Source organism: Watersipora subatra, chromosome 3 (genome assembly GCF_963576615.1).
Source record: "Watersipora subatra chromosome 3, tzWatSuba1.1, whole genome shotgun sequence".
Lineage (NCBI taxonomy): Eukaryota > Metazoa > Bryozoa > Gymnolaemata > Cheilostomatida > Watersiporidae > Watersipora > Watersipora subatra.
Window position 1 is genome coordinate 2315465 of NC_088710.1, and position 23736 is coordinate 2339200.

Here is a 23736-nt window from a genome sequence, read left to right on the forward strand (position 1 = left end):
ACTTATTACAGACTATATAACTAGTAACTAGTACAGAGTATATGACTAGTACTTAGTACAGACTATATAACTAGTACTTAGTACAGACTATGTGACTAGTACCTAGTACAGACAATATGACTAGTACTTAGTACAGACTATATACCTAGTGCTTAGTACAGACTATATTACTAGTACTTAGTACAGACTATATAACTAGTACTTAGTACAGACTATATGACTAGTACTTAGAACAGACTATATAACTAGCACTTAGTACAGACTATCTAACTAGTACTTAGTACATGCTATATAACCAACACTTAGTACGCACCATATGACTAGTACATAGTACATGCTATATAACTAGTATTTAGCACAGACTATACGACTATTACTTAGTACAGACTATATGACTAGTACTTAGTAGAGACTAAATAACTAGTAATTAGTACAGACTATATAACTAGTACTTAGTACAGACTATATGACTGGTACTCAGTACACACTATATGACTGGTACTTAGTACACACTATATGACTGGTACTTAGTACAGACTATATAACTAGTACTTAGTACAGAGTATATGACTAGTACTTAGTACAGAGTATATGACTAGTACTTAGTACAGACTATATGACTAGTACTTAGAACAGACTATATATCTAGTACTTAGTACAGACCATATAACTAGTACTTATTACAGACTATATAACTAGTACTTAGTACAGACTATATAACTAGTACTTAGTACAGACTATATAATTAGTACTTAGTACAGACTATATGACTAGTATTTAGTACAGACTATATAACTAGTACTTAGTACATACTATATGACTAGTACTTAGTACAGACTATATGACTAGTACTTATTACAGACTATATGACTAGTACTTATTACAGACTATATAACTAGTACTTAGTACAGACTATATAACTAGTGCTTAGTACAGACTATATGACTAGTAGTACTAGTCTAGTACTTAGTACAGACTATATAACTAGTGCTTAGTACATACTATATGATTAGTACTTAGTACATACTATATAACTAGTAGTTAGTACAAACTATATAACTAGTACTTAGTACAGACTATATTACTAGTACTTAGTACAGAGTATATAACTAGTACTTAGTACAGAGTATATAACTAGTACTTAGTACAGAGTATATAACTAGTACTTAGTACAGACTATATAACTATTACTTAGTACAGACTATATGACTATTACTTAGTCCATACTACAATATACGACCGATGTTTTTAACCTGCGTAGTCACTTACCACAAGCGTGAATTTACATCCAGGTGTGTGAGTTTGGGCCAGTTACGTAACAACAGGAAATGAAGAGAAGCATTCAGTTCGTTAACATCTTGTAGTACTAACTTCCTGAAAATTAAATTAAGACATCTGCAGCTGATGTCTGAGTGTTGTCATATAGAATATGGGTAAATAAATTACAGTCTTACTTCTCATGGTGTTTAACATAAGAAACTCAGGTAGCCTGTCGTAATCTCATCTGCATACAGCTGTATAAAGATGAAATGTGAAACTGACTATAGATACTGGTATAGGTTAGTTATAGAGGTATGATGAGTGGTTGTAGAGTAGCAACTCAGGGCGGTACATATGAGCCACCCTACTGCTCAAATAAACATCACTTGTCTGAGTTTAGCGCAATATTACACCGCTTACACATTTCTGAACAGATAATCAATTCAAGTTATTTTTACAAAATTAAGGAGTATATTAAACTCATTACTTTACAAAGAAATTTCATAGATGGTACTTCCATCTTTATAAATATAATCTATCTTCAGGAAGGAACGATAAGCCGCTATAAACTTACTCTCCATCAGTCTACTCAAGTCTGCTAAACAAGTCTTTTGTAGGTAAAGTTCCTGCGTTTAAGGAGAGGATAGATATATAGAACATTTTGAAATCATGTTTAGTATGTTTCGAAGTAACCTTGAGATACCTAAACAATTAAATTAATTGCTCTCTTTTGGCTAGTTACATTAATATAAAACTTATTATTTATTTCACAAAATGCAAGTAGAGGAGGAATCTCTTTTATTGAACCTGGTCAGAAATAAAATCATTGACAGGTTTTTAATGCTGTGACATATAGTTTGTAAAATTTTGACATGGAAATTTTTCCAACATCGTTCTAGAATCTTTACTGTAAATTTGACTTCATGATTAGAACTTGTTCTACACCACACACAAGTGCTGCCTGATCGTAAGGATGAATCATCGGATGACTCAATGCTATAGTGACACACGAAATCATCCCACTGCAAGGGAGTTTGAGAAAAATAGCAAATCCTTACTTTATCTTAGTGCAGTTGAGGAGCATGTTTTCTCTTCCAAGTTTACAATTTAGTACCCCATTGCATATAGATAGTTCTTCCTGCAAATAGTTCAATTCATATGATCTTTGGTTGTACCAGCCTGTAGCCGCTACATGATACAAGCACAAGCTACTAGATCCATTTATGTGACCTTTGACCTTGAGACTTTGACTCTCAACTTTGCAACAGCACTGTAGTATCAGATAAACAAAATGAAAAAAAGTATTTACAATAAAAGATTTATTGATGTTAGAAACATTAAACACAAAGTAATGAGTTGTCTTCCCAGAAAAACTTGACGAAGTAAAACATTAAGCAGGTTACTTCTAAGCATATGTCTATTTATGAAGGTCATTTTATAGTTATGCTAAAACAAACTACTAGTAAAAATATTCATGTCACCTAAATAAAACATAAATGTTACTTTAATAAAATAAAAGAAATTTTTGACTTACCAAATTAGGAGCTCCAGAGAAATCAATAAGAACTTGACGAGCACCTGAAATGATTGATTGAAACCAATTGAAGCTGCAGGATAAATTAATATACAGGAATACAGAGTAGAGCAGCCATGTTATACTAATATGTTCCTAGCCAGTACCCTTGGTAGACTAACATGTTCCTAGTCAGTACCCTTGGTAGACTAACATGTTCCTAGTCAGTACCCTTGGTAGACTAACATGTTCCTAGTCAGTACCCTTGGTAGACTAACATGTGCCTAGTCAGTACCCTTGATAGACTAACACGTGCCTAGTCAGTACCCTTGATAGACTAACATGTTCCTAGTCAGTACCTTTGATAGACTAACATGTTCCTAGTCAGTACCCTTGATAGGCTAACATGTGCCTATAGTCAGTACCCTTGATAGGATAACATGTTCCTATTCAGTACCCTTGATAGACTAACATGTTCCTATCGATCACCCATGGTAGACTAACATGTTCCTAGTCAGTACCCTTGGTAGACTAACATGTTCCTAGCAACAACAAGCAAGCAAGCCTGCAAGCAACATAACAGATATCACAGAAGATGACAAGACAATCATACTAAATGCAAAAAAATTGCTTGTATTTCACAACGACACGGCTTGGTCAAAAAAGAACTCTAATAAATTGTTTGACGTGACTATGGGTAGCTATGATGGAGCGGAGACTTGTGAATTAATAGGGACTTACTTACTGACTCAAATACCCAAAGAATTAACTTGCAGTATTGGACTATACAGAGATGACGGACTTGCGGTTTGCAAGGGTACACCACAAGCTATAGAGAGAACAAAGAAACTAATATGCAACATAGTTAATAAAAACAACTTGAAAATTACTATTGAGGCAAACAAATGATCAGTAAACTTTCTTGACGTAACTTTAAATCTACAAGATGGCAGCTTCAAGCCTTTCCAAAAATCAGGTAACACAATACTATATGTGCACAAACAAAGCAACCATCCACCTTCCATATTGAAAAACTTACCAGACAACATAAACAATTAAACGCACCTTCATCAAATGAACAGCAATTTAACAGCACAGTGCAACCATACCAAGAAGCACTCCACAAGAGTAGATATAACAGCAAACTACAATATGACACTAACATGAAAAAATCCAAAAGACGTAAAAGACAAAGAAAAATCACATGGTACAACCCCACATTCAACGCCAATGTTGCAACCAATATCGGACCAAAATTCTTCAGCATAGTTACGACATGCTTTTCAAAGAAACACCCACTCCAAGCAATATTTAATAGACAAACCTTAAAAATGAGCTATTCAGTAATGCCAAACATGAAAACAATAATTGATGCGAGCAACAAAACCCATACTAAAACCATTACACCACAAAGAGAAGACAACGAAAAAAGTTGCAACTGCAGACAAAAGAACAACTGCCCTTTGGAAGAAAAATGCAGAGCCAAAGATGTGATATACCAAGCAACAGTGAACAACCATACAAACAACCACGTATCGACCTACATAGAGCTTTGCTCAACAGAATTTAAAACTAGATGCAGCAACCGTAAAGCCTCGTTTAACCACAAAAACAAACAACACCACACAGAATTGAGCAAGCACATTTGGAAGTTGAAAGACAGCAACTCAACATACAACATAATATGGAAAATATTAGCTCGAGCACAACAATATATACAAACAAAACAAAACAATGCAAACTATGTTTGCTAGAAAAATACTTCATAATATGCAAACCACACTTGAATTAAAAGATTGAATAAAAGAATATTGAATAAAAGAAATGAATTGACTTCTAATTGCAGACATGCTAGGAGTTATCTTCCTAGTTACACTAAGCACTAAATCACATGATTAACACAGCGAGCCCATTTCTGACATTTTGGCATATTTAGTAAAGCTTTTCATTTTAGTACAACCATGTCTGATGAGTGCATCACACGAAACAAATTTGTAGCGCAATTACTAAAAGTTTATGTTCTTCTTAATATTTTTTCAAATATTTCATACTCCACTAATTATCTTTTATGTTTTTAGTGTAGAGTTCTCTTTTTATATGCTTTTGCACCTGCTTTTAGTTGTACTATATATATATTATATTATTATATATTGTATTATACTGTATATTATTTCATATATTTATATATACATGTATATAAATATTTATATATATTATATATACATGTTGAAATGTATCATACTTAGAACTAAAATCAGAGTGCTTAATATAGAATGGAGCAGTATAAATTAGAAAATTAAATAGTTTACTTATCTTTTTTTCAACTACTGGTAGTTTCTTGCTAGTGCAAACCTCAGGTTGTAGACTTCAACAGTCTACAGCCTGAGGTTTGCTGAAAGAAACTGCCAGTAGCTGAAAAAAAGATAAGTAAACTATTTAATTTTGTAATATATATAAATATATATATATATATATATAATATCAACCAGTATGAGAGTGCTAAAGCATTAGTATAGATAATAGCATGAGTTCCTTACCCCGAGGGAAATATCCATCAAGGACAAATTTCTTCAAGTGAGGGCAGTTGAGAGCAACATCGACATTTCCATTGAAGGTTTGACACCAATGCAACTCTTTTAAGTTAAATCCTATTTTGTCGATCAGCGATGGCACAACGTCAGACTAAAACAAACTTTTATATTTTGTTTTCATTATGTTATACGCAATGTGTTTATTTAGGAACTGCATGTAGTAAAAATATTTACATCCATAAATATATATTTCTCAAAGTTTGTGTGTGTATATGTGTCTGTGTATGTCCAGCTATAGCTATTAAAATTTTACATCAAAATTTCACATCCTGATGGATTTGAACTCACGAAGATTGCAAGCACAAGTTTTAAATCCAAGCACTCTACCACTGAGCTACACAAGGCGTAGTGGTCAAAGACATTACCATATAGCATAAGCACCCACTAAATGACATACTATTTTAGCATTGCGCCCACGCGTTACGATGACCCTGTTAAGAAATATTTTTGGCCAACTCTATGCAACACGATGCTTCTCCGTTTTTCATTGCAATCGTAGCAAAACAGACTATATATAACCATTACTTGCTAATGATTTCACATTTACATTTAAACACTTTAACATTTTTATTTTTCTTTCTAATTTATTTCAACAAAACACTTCTTTGAAGTTATGAAGCCTGAAAGATACAGGTTTTTGACAATGTTTGAAAGCTTTTACAGTTTTTATTTTCTTTCTTAATTTACTTCAACTACATTTGTTATCTCATGATATGTATTTGAAAGTTATAATGGCAAATATTATTACATTTATATGTTAAATACAAATAGGCTTTCTTACCAAAGACTTTTTTATCATCCAGGCAACGCTGGATAGTACAACTAGTAAATATAAATGTCAGTGTTTATGCGCCGTTTGATATTCCGCGATTCTGTTATAGTTGGGCGTCTGTCCAATTATAGCCATTAAAATCTTGGAGTAAAAAATTAGCATCGTGCTGGATTTGACCTCACAAAAATCCCAAAGTTTTTACCTTTGCACATCTAGCCACAAAGCTACTCAGAAATTTCAATTCTATTGCTCTTGTCATATACCGGATACCGTTTTCTTGAATGCCCACGCTAAATGACGTATTAATTGATACAATGCGTCAGTGGGTTATGATGCCTCTGTTCTAAAGAATTCTATGCCTAACTCTATGAAACACGATGCTTTCTTGTCCTTGCCATACTAGGGCGAGTTTGTTTTCCTGCCATACAATATCAACAAAAATTTCTCTCAAGATTAAAATTTGATGGTTGTTGTACTGATTATATACGTTATTTAACCACTTTTATATTCCTCAGACAACGCCAGACATTCAGCTAGTCTTGAAATGTAAATGAAATTATTATAAGCATCGAGTGTATAAGCTGGGTCAATATTTTATCAGACGTGATACTTATATTTAATTTCATTAGTCTTAAACCACATATAGCGACATAAGCTATTAATAGGCATTTGTTATGGACTCCCCTTGCTTATCCCTGACTGAACTCTGTGTAACATAATTGTACATTGTTTATATGTTATTTATAATATTAATATCTGTCTCTGTATATAGTATTAGTTCATGTCTCTACATAATGTTTCCAGCTGTAGTATTTCATGCTATATATTCATATTTTCACACCACTTTCATATGGCAACCATCTTAGTTTATACTTTAGATGTGCTAATGTGGTGACCAATTTTGTGATTTACCTTAAACTGTTTTTGATACTGTTGAAGATGACATTAATTTATTAATACAAGATGATCCAATAAGTAAAAACGTTCATTGATCTAGATGATTTTATTATAATCATATCACATTCCAATGTATCTTATAGTCCTCAATACACTGGTTCCAAGGTCTCACTATTGAACATTGTTGATCTCTATTTCTCTTTCATACGCTTCCTGTTAAGGGGGTGAAACGAATAGTTAAGGCCTCGCAACTAATCGGAGCAAATATAATGGCATAATATGTGATGTTTTACCCTAAAAGGTTCTCCTGTTAGTAAGGTGAGTTTTTGAACATTTGTCCAGTCCAGGGACCATTTAAAGGGTCTGTCTGAAATTCCCATTGTGAGTTGGGTAACTTTAGGGAAGGCAGTCAGCAGTTTGAACAGTCTAAAAACATGGATAAGTTTAAACTAGCCCTTAAATATACATTGTAGAGTAATAAGGGATAACAAACCTGACTTAGCAACAGGATACTACAGACTATTCTTATTGCTCTCTAGAATAGAGAGATTTTATATAGGAGAACTTGTACTAGTTCTATGGTCAAAATTATGTCTGGTATAAGTTAAACTTCATGCTTCAGTCGTTACTCTATTCAAATGTGCTTTATCTTGAGAGTATTATAAACATATGCACTGTATTTACATGTATACGTTACAAACACATTTACAATGCTTATTGCTTAACTTACGAGCTACAAATCCTCTTTTAATAATAAATAAGAATGCTAAAAATATAATGAACTCAGCAGAAGGTAACAGAAGGTAAAATATATTAGGAATTATATCTCACATCTAAAATACTCTGATGATGAGGTAACAGGGTAGTTATGACTATCTTTAGTAACTTGAACTGACAGCACTTTTACGAGACACTCGTACCTTCAGGAGATGAAACTGTCGGCTGACTAGATTATATTATAGAGATTTCCTCTCAGAAGAAACCAGTGCAAGTAGTTTTGATTATTAGTTTTTTGTAATATCCATTCTCATCATTTATCCTCTACACTACCCTCTTCCTTTAGATGCTATTCCCTCTCCATTTGTCTCTCCCACTTTCCCTTTTAACCTCACTCTTCCTGTTCCTGCTGTCTCCTCACTCTCCCCTCACCACACTCACTCTCTCATGTGATTACTTACCCTTCATCATCAGAATTATCAGATTCACTCATTTCAACTATTTTCTACAAAAATAAATATGCACAAAATTACCGGCTAAAAGAAAAGAAAGTATATTTTACTATTTTTACTAAAAAGGCAAGTCAGACATGATTAATATTCAGATACCATAGAAATCTAAAAACACTGAAAGACAATTCAGCTACAAAATATAAACATGAATAATTACTTATGCCTTCGTCTGATTGTTTGTGCACTTGTTTCGAATAGCTTTCAGCTCTAATCACTTCTAAACTTAAATCCTTGTTAAAAGAAACTTGAACTCCTGTTACGTAGTGTCACACAAAGACTAAAGTAGGCTCTTCCATCCAAAAACAACTAACTCATTATACTATTTATAACTTATTTTATTGCTATGGGTTTGTGAAGTGTAGCATGTAATTTCAACAGTTTTGTTAACTCTTCTTTGACTCTTTTAACCTGCTCAGTATCTAATATGGCAAACTTAAATAAAAATGGAAAATGATATTATGATAATATATATATATATATAATATATATATGATATATATATATATGATATATATGATATATATATGAGATATATATATATAAATATATATATAAATATATATATATATATATCAATGTATATATATATATATATATATATATATATATATATATATACATATATATATATATATATATATATATATATATATATATATACATAGGTAGACAAGGAGAACAAGAGAACTACTATTATAATAGATATAGCAGTACCCAATGACTACAATATAGCCAGCAAAGAAAAAGAAAAGGTAGAGAAATATCTCCCTCTTGGAGAAGAGATTGAAAAATGCTGGAATGTAAGAACAACTGTAATCCCAGTAGTCATTGGGGCACTGGGCGTAATAACACCGGCTCATAAAATGTGGCTTGCCCAACTACCAACAACAATCAACTCAGGTGAGTTGCAGAAAAGTGCGCTATTGGGAACAGCTAAGATCTTGAGGCGAGTGCTCAAACTCCCAGGTCTCTGGTAGGAGACCCGAGTTAGAGTAGAATCTACCACCCATACGGAGTATCCGGGGTGAGGAAACAATTTATACATATATGATATCAATGGAAAGTGGTAGTGGTATTATGGTGTTGTGGACAAACTAAAAGTTTGCTAGAGGAATATTGGTTGATTTGATGTAAACCCGTTGAATAACTTTGTGTTACTTTGTAATTAGAATAATTTAGTGGTTGTTGTGTACTGTAACAATATATCTTAGTATTTACCTCAGCAATAAAGCCATAATTATACTAAACAAATCAGATTTAATAATGGCATAACTTACCTCGTATAGATATGGTGTGAGGCACAAATTACTCCATGTGCGGGGTAATTTGTGCCAAAAAATATGAGCTTTTAAGCCGAATTGAGTTTATGTTACAACCACTAAGAACTACTACAAAACATATTGCTGTTGCCAAACATCTTCAACTAATTTCACATAAAAATTGAAACCTACCTAAAAAGTTATATGGCTTCAAATAGGGAAAAATGAAAAATGGCACTAATTACCCCAGCTTCATCTATGCTATTATTTACTAACATCTCAGCGCAGCAGAGATTACACACAATGCCCTTACAATGAGTTAATCCAATTGCGAATAAAACTGTAGTAACATTTTTTGCAACTTTAAAATTCTCAACTGCCATCATGGTAAAATCTATGAAGAAAATCTTGGATTAAAAAATTTCTAAAAAGTTAAAGATGTTTAGATGGAGTTTGAGTTGAAACTATCAATTGGCTCTACAGTGAATAATCATCATCATGAAGTTGAACCATAAGTTTGAAGAGCATGAAAAAGTGTCTACCTGTAAATTTGGCATTGCTTTAGAAGCGATATCTAAAACTTTGGGTTGATATATATCTGCTGTGGTGATTGTAAATGATGTGACACTTGGTGGTACTATCTCTGCGAAAATTCACACGACGCACAATATTGTAGGAGATACAAGTTTGGTTCTAGCAAAGAAGACTTCGACATTGAATGTATATATAAGTCTCAAAAAGTGTTGTTGATAGTTTTCAAGTTAATCATTACTAGTATATCTTTTTTGTCAACCGCCTGTTAATAGAGAGACTGTTAGTATAGAGACTGTTAGTAGAGAGACTGTTAGTACAGAGACTGTTAGTATAGAGACTGTTAATATAGAGACTGTTAATATAGAGACTGTTAGTAGAGAGACTGTTAGTAGAGAGACTGTTGGAAGAGAGTCTGCTAGTAGAGAGTCTGCTAGTAGAGAGACTGTTAGTAGAGAAACTGTTAGTAGAAAAACTTTTCGCAGAGAGACTGTTAGTAGAGAGACTGTTAGTAGAGAGAATGTTAATAGAGAGACTGTTAGTAGAAAAACCCGATAGATGAATCATAACAAACCTTATGTCAGCAGCTTCAAGAAAAACCTAAAAACCCTGAGGTCTGCACGGACAAAGCTGACTTTTATAACTTCTGTAAACTACAAGGCATCGCTGACAATGACAGATTAAGGTTGTAGGAACAAGTTCAATATGTATTTTTAGCTCAGGAGTTGTCCGCCCTGCACTATAACTTGACACTACAAAATAATACATGTACATACGTTAAAACTGACTTACCCAGCAACTCAATTAGCTCAGATTTTGGAATATTCCAACCGAGATGTAAATAACGCAAAGCACCAGTAGTGCATCTCTTCAAAATATCAACTTTTTTCTTGTGGTTTATTTTTACAGGGTATGATATATTACAGAAGGGCAGCTCTTCTATAGTGCTCCAACACTGCTGACTTATTTCCCTCCACTGCTGACACACTAAAAGTAGTTACTGTATATAATAATGTATATCTAGGAATATAGTCAGCACTAAAGGTAACAACAAGTTCAGACAGGTTAGTCAGAGGTTAAGGTTGTGAATGATAAGGATCTACAAGATTAAAATAATCACTGGGATAAACTGACTTAAATGTTTGTATCATAAAATATCATTTACAAATACTTTCTATTTTGCAGTTGAGTATGTGATAAGTGTTCGTTTAGGTCTGCAGTATTCATGAACTTGGTGTTATCGCTTCATATCATTTTCGTTGATGTGGGCTCAACAAAGTAATCACTCTATAGATGACCAACGAATGAATACAATGAAACATTTTTGACATCAAATGTGTTTGTTATAAAGCAAGTGTTCAGTTTATGTAACCTAAAATGCTAATAAGTGATAAAGATTTCAAGTCAGAGTATTTGTTGATGCATCACATGTTTGCACTTATCCACTGTATAGCGACCTTGTTTAACCATGACGTACCAATATCAGGTTGAAACTATCATGTTCATCTTAAACTTGTGGAGGAAACAAGATTAGAACCTGAACCCTTCACTTGTACACTAATCACTTACTCCTATGATTAAGGGAACCAACAAGCACCCTTAACCACCTCAAACATCCTACATGTACTTTAAGCTACATTATTAGTAGAAACTTATATTATCATATCAATATTATGTAAATAATTATTATATTTTGTTTTTTATCCTGACTTCTTCAAAAAAATTTTATTTATATCACTTCTGTAATTATCGACTATTCCAAGTGTATATCTTTTCTAGTTAAAGACACTCCTAGATTCTACTGTTACTTTAATATTTTATGTCTTTCTGAGTGATGCCTAAAACTGTGAAAGCTGTGTTAGACATGAGATGTTAGTAACTTAAAGCATCTTTGCTTTATGTTAGTCGCTTTATGTTAGATGAGTTATACTATTTGTTTAGGTTGCTGTTTTATATCAGTTGTTCTTGCTAGTTGTTTTATGCTAGTTACTATGTGTTAATTGCTCTTTGCTAGTTGCTAGTTTATCTCATAGTTGTTTTACACAGTTTGATGCTAGTTGCCAGTTTCAAATAATGTTAAATTATAAATGTTCAAAGTATATACCTACCATCTTCACAAAGAATCAGCTCACTCAGAGTCAAGTAGCTAAAGATGTGCAGCATGCAGTACACATCGAGTGTCTCAATCAAGGCTGGACCAGTTGGCTGCCATTCTCTACAAGTTATACAAGTTCAGTCAGCACCTTCAATTAATTATCTTAGGACCACAAGCTAAAAACAATCAGTGAAAATTGGTGAAGCTAATTTACTGTGTTGAATTTGCCCATTGTAGCCTTGATTGTATCTGTTGCATCGGGTGAATCACTTTTCAAGTGACCTCGAGCTAACATTTACAGGGTTTTTGTGTGATCAGGGTTGAAACAAGATGAGTAGATTTTCCAATAGAAATAAAAAAAGTCAATTTATTCAAGTATTCATAAGTGTGTACCGGATTTGTGTTCTCATAAGAGACAAAGTTGAGAGTAAGTATATGAAAATATGAAGGCCTCATGAGCAATGTAAAGTACATATAGTTACAGGTTTATTAGAGAATAAAACATGGTTGAAAACTTGAAACTTAAATATTTTAGCAATGGATTATTACACGTATCATAAAAGTAGCGAGTCAAATGAATCTACATATATAAATACCAGTGTTTGTCATTTTTTGGTCTATCGTTCTATTGTCCAGTTATAACGATAAAGTTTTGGAATCAGAAAATCCATTTCACGCTGAAGTTGAACTCAAAACATCCTGGTCTGCAGGCAGATGTTCTCACCACTACGCCAGGTGGCTACATTGCTATACAAGGGAATAATTGTAGTCATATTGATTACATCGGTAGAAATATGAACAATTGAAACGCTTGCAAAAATACTATCGGTTACTACTAGCACTTTACAATATCATGAATGCGAGAGAGAGAGAGAGAGATCACGTAACGTAACACGTAACGATTACAAGCTGGCTTTATGGCTCTTATTATAGCAATAATCTAAACAAGCATAAGTTACTAGCTTAAGTTACTCAAACAAGTCAATTTACTAATTTTGCTACTAGCTAATTAATCAACTTAGCCACTGACGACTACAAGACCTGCCATTCTTTATAAGCTGTGTTTTTATTACCCGTGCAAAGCCGGCATTCAACTACTGTTACAAAAAACTAAGAAATGAGATAAGTCCTATTTAAAATTTTACAAGATTACCAATTTTACAAGACTGATCAGTAGTGCTAAAAGATATGCTACAGAACACGATATTAATATGCATGTATTACATATTCTCTCTTACCTTTTCTTTTTGAGTAAACGCTGAACATCTTTCTTTATGTTAGCCCTCTTAGATCTTCTTGGAGCGACATATAGCCTGTGGCCCTCATAACAGAGACCATTTTCAGATAAAGCAACTTCAAATGCTTTCTGTGCAGAGCTCAGAGTAGAAAAGGTGACAAAAGCAAATCTGTAAAATATCAGAGTGAGTTCTGGCAGCGAGCCAACAGAAATATTACAATTGAGAATGAAATAACATAATTAGGAGATGAAGTGGTAAGAAGTACCTGTTGTTGTTTCGTGGTTGTATGTAGTCAATACTCGTTACTTCTCCAAACACCTCAAATATGTCTGCTAAGTTGGTTTTCCAAGGAGCCTGAAATATCATCAAAACATTGTTAAAATAGTGAAGTATTTTTCTCAACAGAAAATATACAAACGTAAAAGTGTTTCTCTGCCAGTCCTATAATTTAATAAAGTTACAATTAGTTATAGACAGTCACTCAGAAACTTTGTGATTGTTCAATTTACAAGGACTCTGACAAGCTACATGTACTTGTATTGGAAGGAAGGTTACTATTTGTAATTACAATGAACCAAGGTTTACCTGGAGAGAACCATCAGTTTTCAAGGCTCCTTCAGGTTAGCCTGTGAACCACAGTTACATGTTTAGATTAACCTAACTCAAAATCTACAATCTGTGCAGAAATATCTGTTTATGAGAGTTTGTATGCTTCACATGCTAATTATAGACACTCAAGTACCTCATTTGAGATGTTAGTCACGTATATTGTTCTCTTCGGCTCTTCTGTACTATCAGTCATCTTCCTAGTAGATTCCCATTCATTGACTAACTTAACTACACCAAGTCACACTCGCTAGTAATACTAACCTGAGACGACCGTAGTGAAAACTTATTAACTATTGATTGTATAGAAAAGAAGCCGGCTTTAGTCAATCGCTCGATGCAGTTGCATAGCAGAAGGCGGAGCCTAATGGAGTTGTAAGCTGTAGGCGGGTTTTATGCCATTTTCAGCCAACTATAAATTTCAACACACGCATAATACATTATAACAGAGAATTCATCATGTAAATATATTATAATTTGTCTGAATATTTACGATTGTAACATTGTAAAGACTGTTGGTCCAAAGAATTATCAGGATAATAAATCCTGTGATGCTTTGCTGTCGAATAAAATAATAATTTATGTCCAGAGGCAATAAAATAAATACTATTATACAATAATATGTCATATACTCTATCCAAGCAATTCTCATATTTCTATCATGAGCTATCAGTTAAATGAATATCACCAGGTGTTCCTTCAGATATTTACATCAGAATGTTAACATCAGAATGGTAATATTAGAAGTTTAATACAATAATGTTAATAACAGAACCTTAATATCAGAATACTAGTATCAGAATGTTACTATCGGATTGTTAATACCAGAATGTTAAGATCAGAATGTTAAGATCAGAATGTTGATAATAAAATGTTAATACATAATTAGAATGGAAAAATTAAAATATAGATAAGCATTGAAATGAAAAAAAGTATTACTCGCTAACAGAAACTGTGTTAGTGTTCAACTATGAAACAAATTAAATTCAACTACCCTACAGGATGAAAATATTCGTTGGTCATAAAAATTCGCGATTTCGCGAACAGTCAATCCCGCGAATTATTAAATTCAGTGAATAATTAGTTCTATTTTTAATCACAAGAGAGAATAACTACTGCATCAAATTTAAAACTAGTCGCTAGCCTAGTTTTTAATGTAAATACTAAATGTAATTGAGTTCCAAAACATTTTTAAAATCATTGCCTGAGCTTTGAGCTAACACCATTGGCAATGCATCACATTTATTTACAAAGTTATTCGAGGTTGTCACAAGATATGCAGAATGGCGTCATCGCGAAAATAGCCGCGAGGCAGAAGTACTAAACGTAGCCGAGTTCCAAAACTTCTTTAAAATCATCGCCAGGCTTCGAGCTTTATTGCCATTGCGTCAAACTTTGCAAAATTATTCAAAGTTTTTACAAGTTATTCGGCATGGCTTCAGCATAGCAAAAAAGCTCTCCTAGTCTTTTTACATTAGTATCAACTCCATCAATCTCTAATACCGAAGTCAAGGACGATCATGATTCTGATCTGGACATTATGGTATGTATTTGATTTGCAGTGCAGATACGTTTTTTCATAATCAACTGCATTAGTTAATTCTTTTGTTTAAAAACTGATCGCTTTCATCAAATACTTCAGCTATTGTTTTTGTACTTCCTCAACAGCAGATTGACTACGAAAACTAGAGACAAGTAGTAATAATATTCGTCAAGGCAGGAATATTGGCAGACATACCTGCCAACTCTCACGCATTGGGCGTGAGACTCACGCAATCACCCCAAAGAAAAAATGAAAATGCGTGAGATTTTTGCCCCAATTTCCACAACTTTATATATACTATCATTGATACATCAACTGCCCCAAAACCAAATCTCACGCATTGCCCCACTCTTGGGTTGGCAGGTCTGTTGGCAGAGGCAACCAGTCAACCTAGACCCCTTCATCGACAACAACTCCTTGATATCGCTGTAGCAAACATGATTAAATTACATATTTTATTTCATGTATAGATGTATTATAATTTATTACGAACTTGAGTGTACAAATAAAATATTTCAAATACAAATAAAATTTTACAAACGATGAATGGAGTAAATATAAACAGTTTAGTCCATATGGCGGTTGTCTAGCAATAAAATTAAACTGGTACTCTTGATATGTGAATACTAGCGTGTAATGGTGCTTTCTGACTAGTTATTTTGGTAATAGCAGCTCTGTCGCTGTCACTGTCTTGGGTATGTGTTGAAGGCGATTCTCTCGCTACTACATGGCTGGTAAGGAAGTTATCATCAGAACTCTCCTCGTGGCTTACTATTGCAAAGTTCTGCTGGTTGGCCAAAGATTTGTGCTCGTAAAGGCGTTTTCGTTCCTTTTTTAAAAACAGATTTATTCTTCTCGTAAGTAGCTGCGGTCACTTCAACCTCAATTTCCAGACCTCCCTGAATTATTGGTGATCTTCTAAGAATGACATCTACCACCCTTGCAATCATTGTTCTTTGGTGCATGATGAAAAATCTCTCTCTCACACTAAAACAAATAATGAAGCAGTAGGGATGGAAAAAATTAGTATTGCGTTTTACCGAAGAACCCAAGTAAAATTTAACTAATTTAGTAAATGTAAAAAACTCATTACTTACCACAAGTTGTTGGCTTATCAAAGGCCTCCAAAGCGATGAATATTCGTGAAAACCTCTGGACGCAGCAAAAATTGTTTACCGTAGAATAGCGGTGACAGGTCTATGTTCCGCACGCCCTATGTTCCGCAAGGCCCTATGTTCCGCACTTTTCCGCAAAATCGGATAAAATTTCTGAAAAGGTCAAACAACTTCTAAAGCAAATGCAATTATTGCTGTTTAAATTAAAACCGTCGTTGCGAAATCACGCCGTTGGGAAAATACAAACCGCTCTGCTGAACTTGAGAGAAAATAAAAAGATCTGACGAATGAACGTTCACTAAAAATTAGTAGTGATAATACACGAATTATTAAATTAGAATACGCAAAAAAACCATCTTTTTCAGTCATTTTTATTTTAAAGTAATATAGATAAATTCAAATGCTACTTCATTTTTTTATTTAATTATAGACAAGCGTTCATGTAAGCCTACATTTCTAATTATAAAAGCCATAAACTCTGTATGTCTCACTCCATAACAATATTAACATAATCATGTAAGCCTATGTTACGTACTCTGTAATATTATACAATTTTTCTTCTAGGTGCAATGTTCCACCATATGATATTGTATGCCAAGAAAACCGATGCTCTACACTAAATGATATAGTAAACAAACATAATCATGAGGCTATGTTCCTCACTCAATTATAATACTGTATAAATATAATCATGAGGTTTATACTCCTCACTCAACTATATTATAAATATAATCATTAGGGCCAAAGTTCCTCATTCGATTATATTATAAATATAGTAATAAGGGCCTATATTCTTAACTCTATTATATTATAAATATAACCATGAGTGCCTATGTTCATTACCCACATATATTATAAATATAATCGTGATGGCCTATGGTCTACACTCTGTTATAAAGATAACCCTGATGACCTGTGTCCTTCATTCTATTAGCATAAAAATAAAAACCGTGAAAGGCCTATGTTCCTCACTATACTTTATTATAAATATAATTATGTTATATTATAAATATTTTATTAGTTAAATTATTTATATTATTAGCTATGTATAGTTACGTATATTATAAACATAGTATGTTTCTCATTTTATTATAATATAAACATAATCATGAGAGTTTTTGTTCGTCACTCTATTTTATTATAAATGTAACAATGTTGTATTATATATATTTTATTAGTTAAATTATTTATATTATCAGCTGTATATAGTTATGTATATTATAAAATAATATGTTCTTCATTTTATTATATTATAAATGTAATCATGAGGGTCTCTGTTCCTCACTCTATCATGTTATAAATATAATAATGAAGGCCTATGTTCCTCGCTCAATTATAATATAAATACAATAATGAGAGACTATGTTCCTCACTCTATTTTATTATAACTATAAAAATATTATATTTTTAATATTTTATTACCTAAATTAGTTATATTATTACTAGTTTTGTATATAGTTACTCACTCATAACTATATATAGTTATTTATATTATAAATATAATATGTCCCTCATTTTATTATAATATAAATATAATCCTGAAGGTCTCTGTTTCTCACTCTATTTTATTATAAATATAATAATGAGGGCCTATGTCCCTCACTCAATTATAATATAATTATAATCATGAGGGCTTATGTTCCTCACTCGATATTGTACAACGTACTCGCTTGAGCCTATGTTCCTCACTCGAGATATTACGATATAGGTATTCACTAGGGCCTAAATTCCTAACTCCATAACGAGCATACTACACTTGCTTGGGTCTATGCTCCTCACTCAAGATTGCGCAATATACTCAAAGGGCCTATACTCCTCACTTCATAATGAGCATATTCTAATCCCTTGGGTCTATGTTCCTCACTCGAAATTGGGCAATATAATTAAAGGGCCTATATTCCTCACTTCATAATGAGCATGTTTTACCCACTTGGGTCTATGTTCCTCACTCGAGATTGCGCAATATAATCAAAGGGCCTATACTCCTCACTTCATAATGAGCATGTTATACTCACTTGGGTCTATGTTCCTCACTCAAGATTGCGCAATATAATTAAAGGACCTATATTCCTCACTTCATAATGAGCATATTTTATTTGCTTGGGTCTATGTTCCTCACTCAAGATTGCGCAATATAATCAAAGGGCCTATATTCCTCACTTCATAATGAGCATGTTATACTCACTTGGGTCTATGTTCCTCACTCAAGATTGCGCAATATAATCAAAGGGCCTATACTCCTCACTTCATAATGAGCATGTTATACTCACTTGGGTCTATGTTCCTCACTCAAGATTGCGCAATATACTCAAAGGGCCTATATTCCTCACTTCATATTGGGCAATATACTCCCTTGGGCCTAGGTTTCTCACTCGATTGCTTGGGCTTATAATACTCAATTGGTAATGCGGAACATGCTCAAAGGGGCTATGTTAGTCACTCAATCCTGATATAAATACAATCAGTAAGATCTGTGTTCTTCATTCTGTTATATCATGAATAGTCATATGGCCGAGGTTTTTCCTTGATATTGCATGCTAGTCTTGCTAGATCATATAAAGCTCTTAAGATCTCATAAAGTCAGACACGGCCATTTTTGGCATGATTGTGAGGCGCAGCACATTTGAATGCTCCCTCGCATACTTTACAGCCTAGATGTGAACTTTTGCTGTCATTTATGCTGCTTTAGGCAGCACTTGGCACCAACTATCACTGAATGAGGTTTCATCCTTGTCATGTAATGGATTGAAAAATTATTAAATATCAAACCTGGTGTGATAACCATAATTTGACATCAAAAACTGATTTGTGATCAATTGCAAAAATCTTCTGAAGTTTTTGACACATGACATTATTGTTCGGCAAGCTCATATCTCTACTACCCTTCTACTAAAAATATGAACTGTTTTGTTTTTAGGACCAAGTTTAATGATTCTGTGAGGTTGGAAAGAAGACTACCACCTGTGACGCGCGGAACTGTGACGCGCGGTACTGTGACGCGTGGGACAAAAATAACACTACGGAAAATCCAGAATTTTTCTACGTTTTGTAGTATTTAGACAACAAATTGTCATGATTTGGAGTTACAACATCTACCCATATACATGTGGTCAACCAACTAATAATTTAAAATTAGTATATATTATACTTATTTTATTTAACCGTGAATTATAAAACACATACGATTCAAAGATTGTGAGACTTTTATGCAGTAAACAATTTTTTCTTAAAATCGTCATATTCTGCCGTTATCATTTTCTCATTTTTTAGTAAAAAGTACCACAGTGACCTGATAGTTACCCCTGGTGCAATAACTGGAGATACTTTAAGAGGAAAGTTCATCTGGGTGGTTCTTTTGTCGTTGGGGTTTGGCTGCATGAACTTCTTGCGTGCACTGTGCATGTACTTTATAGTTCAGCTACTTTCATTGGCCTTTGCTATGAGAATTTCTCCCCTGTTGACTTCAGAGTCATAGGCCAATGCGACCAGCATTTGTGGTGAAAACTCCATTAATGTTTGTGAAGTATCTCTTGTGGTAACTTCTTGATTAGGTTCACTGCTCTGTGTGTGTGGAATTGGCTGCCAGGTGGGATCAATCAATCAGAGCAACATAACTATTTTTTAATTGCTATGTGATGGCCCGATCGAATGCCATGAATTAAAGGCACCATGGACCAGAGTTCTTTGCATATTTGCGCAGTTTCAGTAATCTTATCTTTTGAGATAGAAAATATCTTTATTGGTTTCGCTGATTTGGAAGTTATTGTTGTTGCAGCAAATGACAAATGCAATTCGCAAATGACTGCAGAGTTTACGACATACTTTTTTCCGGTACACTGCCATTAGCACCTGTTGTTTGATGCTTTTCCTCAATACCATCTATTACACCTTCGCCATGCGATGTGATTTTTGTAATCATACATTAAAAACACACATTCAGTTCAAAGATTACCTCACAATTTGACGGGCATCACGCCAAGTGTTTGTATCAGTAGGGTAATATTGACCAACTCCATGTTTTGAGTTCGAAACATCGTAAATTAATTCTAATTTTTTATTTCTCTCAAAGAAACTGGCTTTTTTGCCTTGGAATATCCAGCATTGTTTTCCCATGCAAGGTATCAAAATGAAATCTCAAACAAAGGTAGACATCGTCATATTATTAAAATTGTTCAGCGTGTCACAAATACTTCCATGTGCCCATAAAACCGAAACTAGCTATATTTTCAGCTAATTGGCAAGTTTGGCTGGTCAAACTCGCCAATTCTCGCCAAATCTCGTTTTATAGATAAAAGATTTTTACCTCAGATAGCTTAGGAAGAACAGGCTACAACTAAATGCACTAAAATTGTGACACGCGGAACAAGCTATTCTTTGCTCACCCGAATGGTAAAAAAAAGTTGCATTTGTTAGGAAAAAACACCTAAGCTAAAAATCTACTTTTGTATTGATTATAAAAGAAAAGCAAAATTTATTTCAGAATGAATAGCAAAATTTTAAGAAAGATGACCTATTGTCCCGCCCGTCACACACCATACCAGAAAAATCTACTTGCATACCCCATATCATCATGAGAGATTATTTCATTATAAAAACTTTCTTGTTTCTGTATGTCTGAACATGTTTACTCACTAATTGACAGAAAATTATGATCACAAAAAAGTAAAAAAAAATTGCCTATTTGTGTGACCCTATGTCTGGCTCTGCCCAGTCGGATTTTTCTTGCTTGTGCTCGCGTAGAACAACTCGCTGTCGCTCACTGGGGTGAGCCATGCTAAAACTGACAATTCAGTTATGTATACTGTATACAGAAAAAAAACTTTTTTTTGGCATTATACAAAACATGCCTTTATAAATGACCTCAAGACTCGAATTTTGGAGTAATACATTTATACTCTTTCCTTTTAGAATACAGAAACCTGTGGTGAAACCTTATGATGCTCAAGTTAATCAATAACTTTTGGGAACTTGGGTTTGGGAACGTTCAGGAAATTCAATTTTATTGCATTCTAATCATAGCGTGATGAGGTATTCCAAGTAGTGATGAGATTTTGAATTTAGCGATGTATAATGTATTTGTGTTTACTTGCTACCAAGCCAGCAACAGCGCATTTTAAGCAGCTTTGGAAAAATTTGCAACTGACCAAAGAGGTGCAGTTTATCTTACAACTACCAGCAAGTATGTTTGGGGCCTATGCTTATGCGATGTTAGGCCTATTATAAATGTAGGTTATTCAGGGAGTCCTGTTTGTCATTCTACTCTATTTCAACTTTGCTTATGCAGGCTCCTTGGGTGGTGTTCATAAAGCTGAAAGATCATATTTCACATCAGAAGGTTATGCTCGCAGCAACAATAGATATATCGTATGTTTCAGCCAACTCATACTCACTCAGGCTCTGTAACTCTGAGTCTGATCATCAGGGACCACCGAGAAAGGAGATGGCTGTAGATAGCCGTTTTCTTATGCCTATGGTGTTTTTATAAAAGCACCTATACTGATCATCCCACGGAACACGTAGCCAGCAAAATAAATCAGGCTTATGGGGGAATATGGGCACTAATTCAGGACTGACAACTGCCAGCTTATCAACCTGAGAATTGTTATTCACTTTTTTAGTTTTCCTTGTGCCCAGCAGCAGTTGAGCATAAGTTATGTTGTGACATTATTATTTGTGTTCATAAAAATTAAGGCTATTGGAGGGTATGTCAAAAAAGTGTCTTATTGCAGCCACATTTATATACATGTAGTCGTAAACATTTGCTCCGTTAGATTGTCTGACTTAATAATTTAAGTCAGAAGTTTAAGTTCTTAAAATAATTTTTTTACTTTGATAAGGTTTATCATCGCCGCTATGTACAATATCTTTAACATACCATGAAATTTTTAGTAAGTGTTTGTCTCAACACACAAAGTAATGACATTACATGAGGTCGAGTTTTTTCAAAACATTCTCTTTTTGCAAATTAAAATAAAAAGGCAAGTAAAAATAATAAAGCATTAAGCTTTACTGTATACATTTGTAGATGCTCAAGGTAGTCAAGGGCACTGAAGAATTCAGTGCCTTTGAGGTTGTTTGCGACTTTGAGATCAGTCTGCACGAAGCAATAAAAGCAGCATGGCCCAATGTAGAAATATGTGGGTGCTATTTCCACACCACCCAAAGTATTTCTTGAAAGGTTGCAGCTTTTGGTTTGAAATTGGCATACAATAAAGATTGTAATGTACTAAAGATTGTATACAAACACTCTCAAGTATGGGATCTTTTTCGCCACATCATGTGATCGGGGCATTTGAGTAAGTTGTATTAAATTAATATGATTATTGTAAGGTAGATTTTTGTTGTTATACAATTTTATTAATTTCATTTGAATATTATTTGACATGATAAACATTTGAACAAAAGCTGATCAGCAATTGTGCGCATTAAAAAGTTATTTAAAAGTTAATACACCTGGTTATCGAAAAATGGTGGTGATAGGACTAACGATCAAATCAAGAGTGGAAAGTATTTTACTGATTAATAAGCAAACTACAGTAGAAGTTGTTAATGCTATAGTAATCAATGCAGTTCTATGCCTGGAAGATTAGCTCTACATAGAGTATTTGGTTAATAGAATCTTACAAAAATATATGAAATGAACGCTTACATTAGTATAAATGGCAATTCTTTACAAGTGGATAGGCTATTTTAAGGCAAAAATTGTATTATTATAAGTATTACTCATGTATAAGTTCACCCCGCTATTCCAGAATATTTTAGAAACACTATAACTGTATCGATTGTTGCTATCTGAAAAAAATATAGCTTTCAAAAGTTTTTTATTCGATATGATAAATAGAGTTCATCGGCATGTTTTAAACGAGGTTTTGGTTGACTCACTTATGATATTGTTTGTGAATGGATCACATGCTAAAACAAAAGTTAAGCATTGCCTGTTCTCAATTGGGTGTGGGCTGCTCAGGAGGTAGTAAAAAACAAACAGTGCATATCTATAGTCTATTTAGAATTTACAGTTGGAATATTTTGCCTAATGTTTTCCGAATATATTACTTGTTAAACTTAAAACCGATCGGTAGTAGTTCAG

At 33.6% G+C, this 23736-nt stretch overlaps 2 protein-coding genes across 2 annotated transcripts in view; both read right to left on the bottom strand.

Annotated features, from left to right (window-relative positions):
- LOC137390055 (F-box/LRR-repeat protein 7-like) overlaps positions 1-23736 on the bottom strand; it is a 78576-nt gene that overhangs the window by 7359 nt on the left and 47481 nt on the right. The window lies entirely within an intron of this gene.
- On the bottom strand, positions 96-16758 carry LOC137392093 (uncharacterized). Its single transcript, XM_068078714.1, has 9 exons — positions 16632-16758; positions 10845-11039; positions 8212-8255; positions 7327-7459; positions 5311-5455; positions 2795-2838; positions 2319-2398; positions 1270-1374; positions 96-102 (listed from the first exon to the last, which is right to left on the bottom strand). Exons 3-9 carry the CDS (start codon positions 8241-8243, stop codon positions 96-98), a joined length of 546 nt encoding a protein of 181 aa, XP_067934815.1. The 5' UTR covers positions 8244-8255; positions 10845-11039; positions 16632-16758.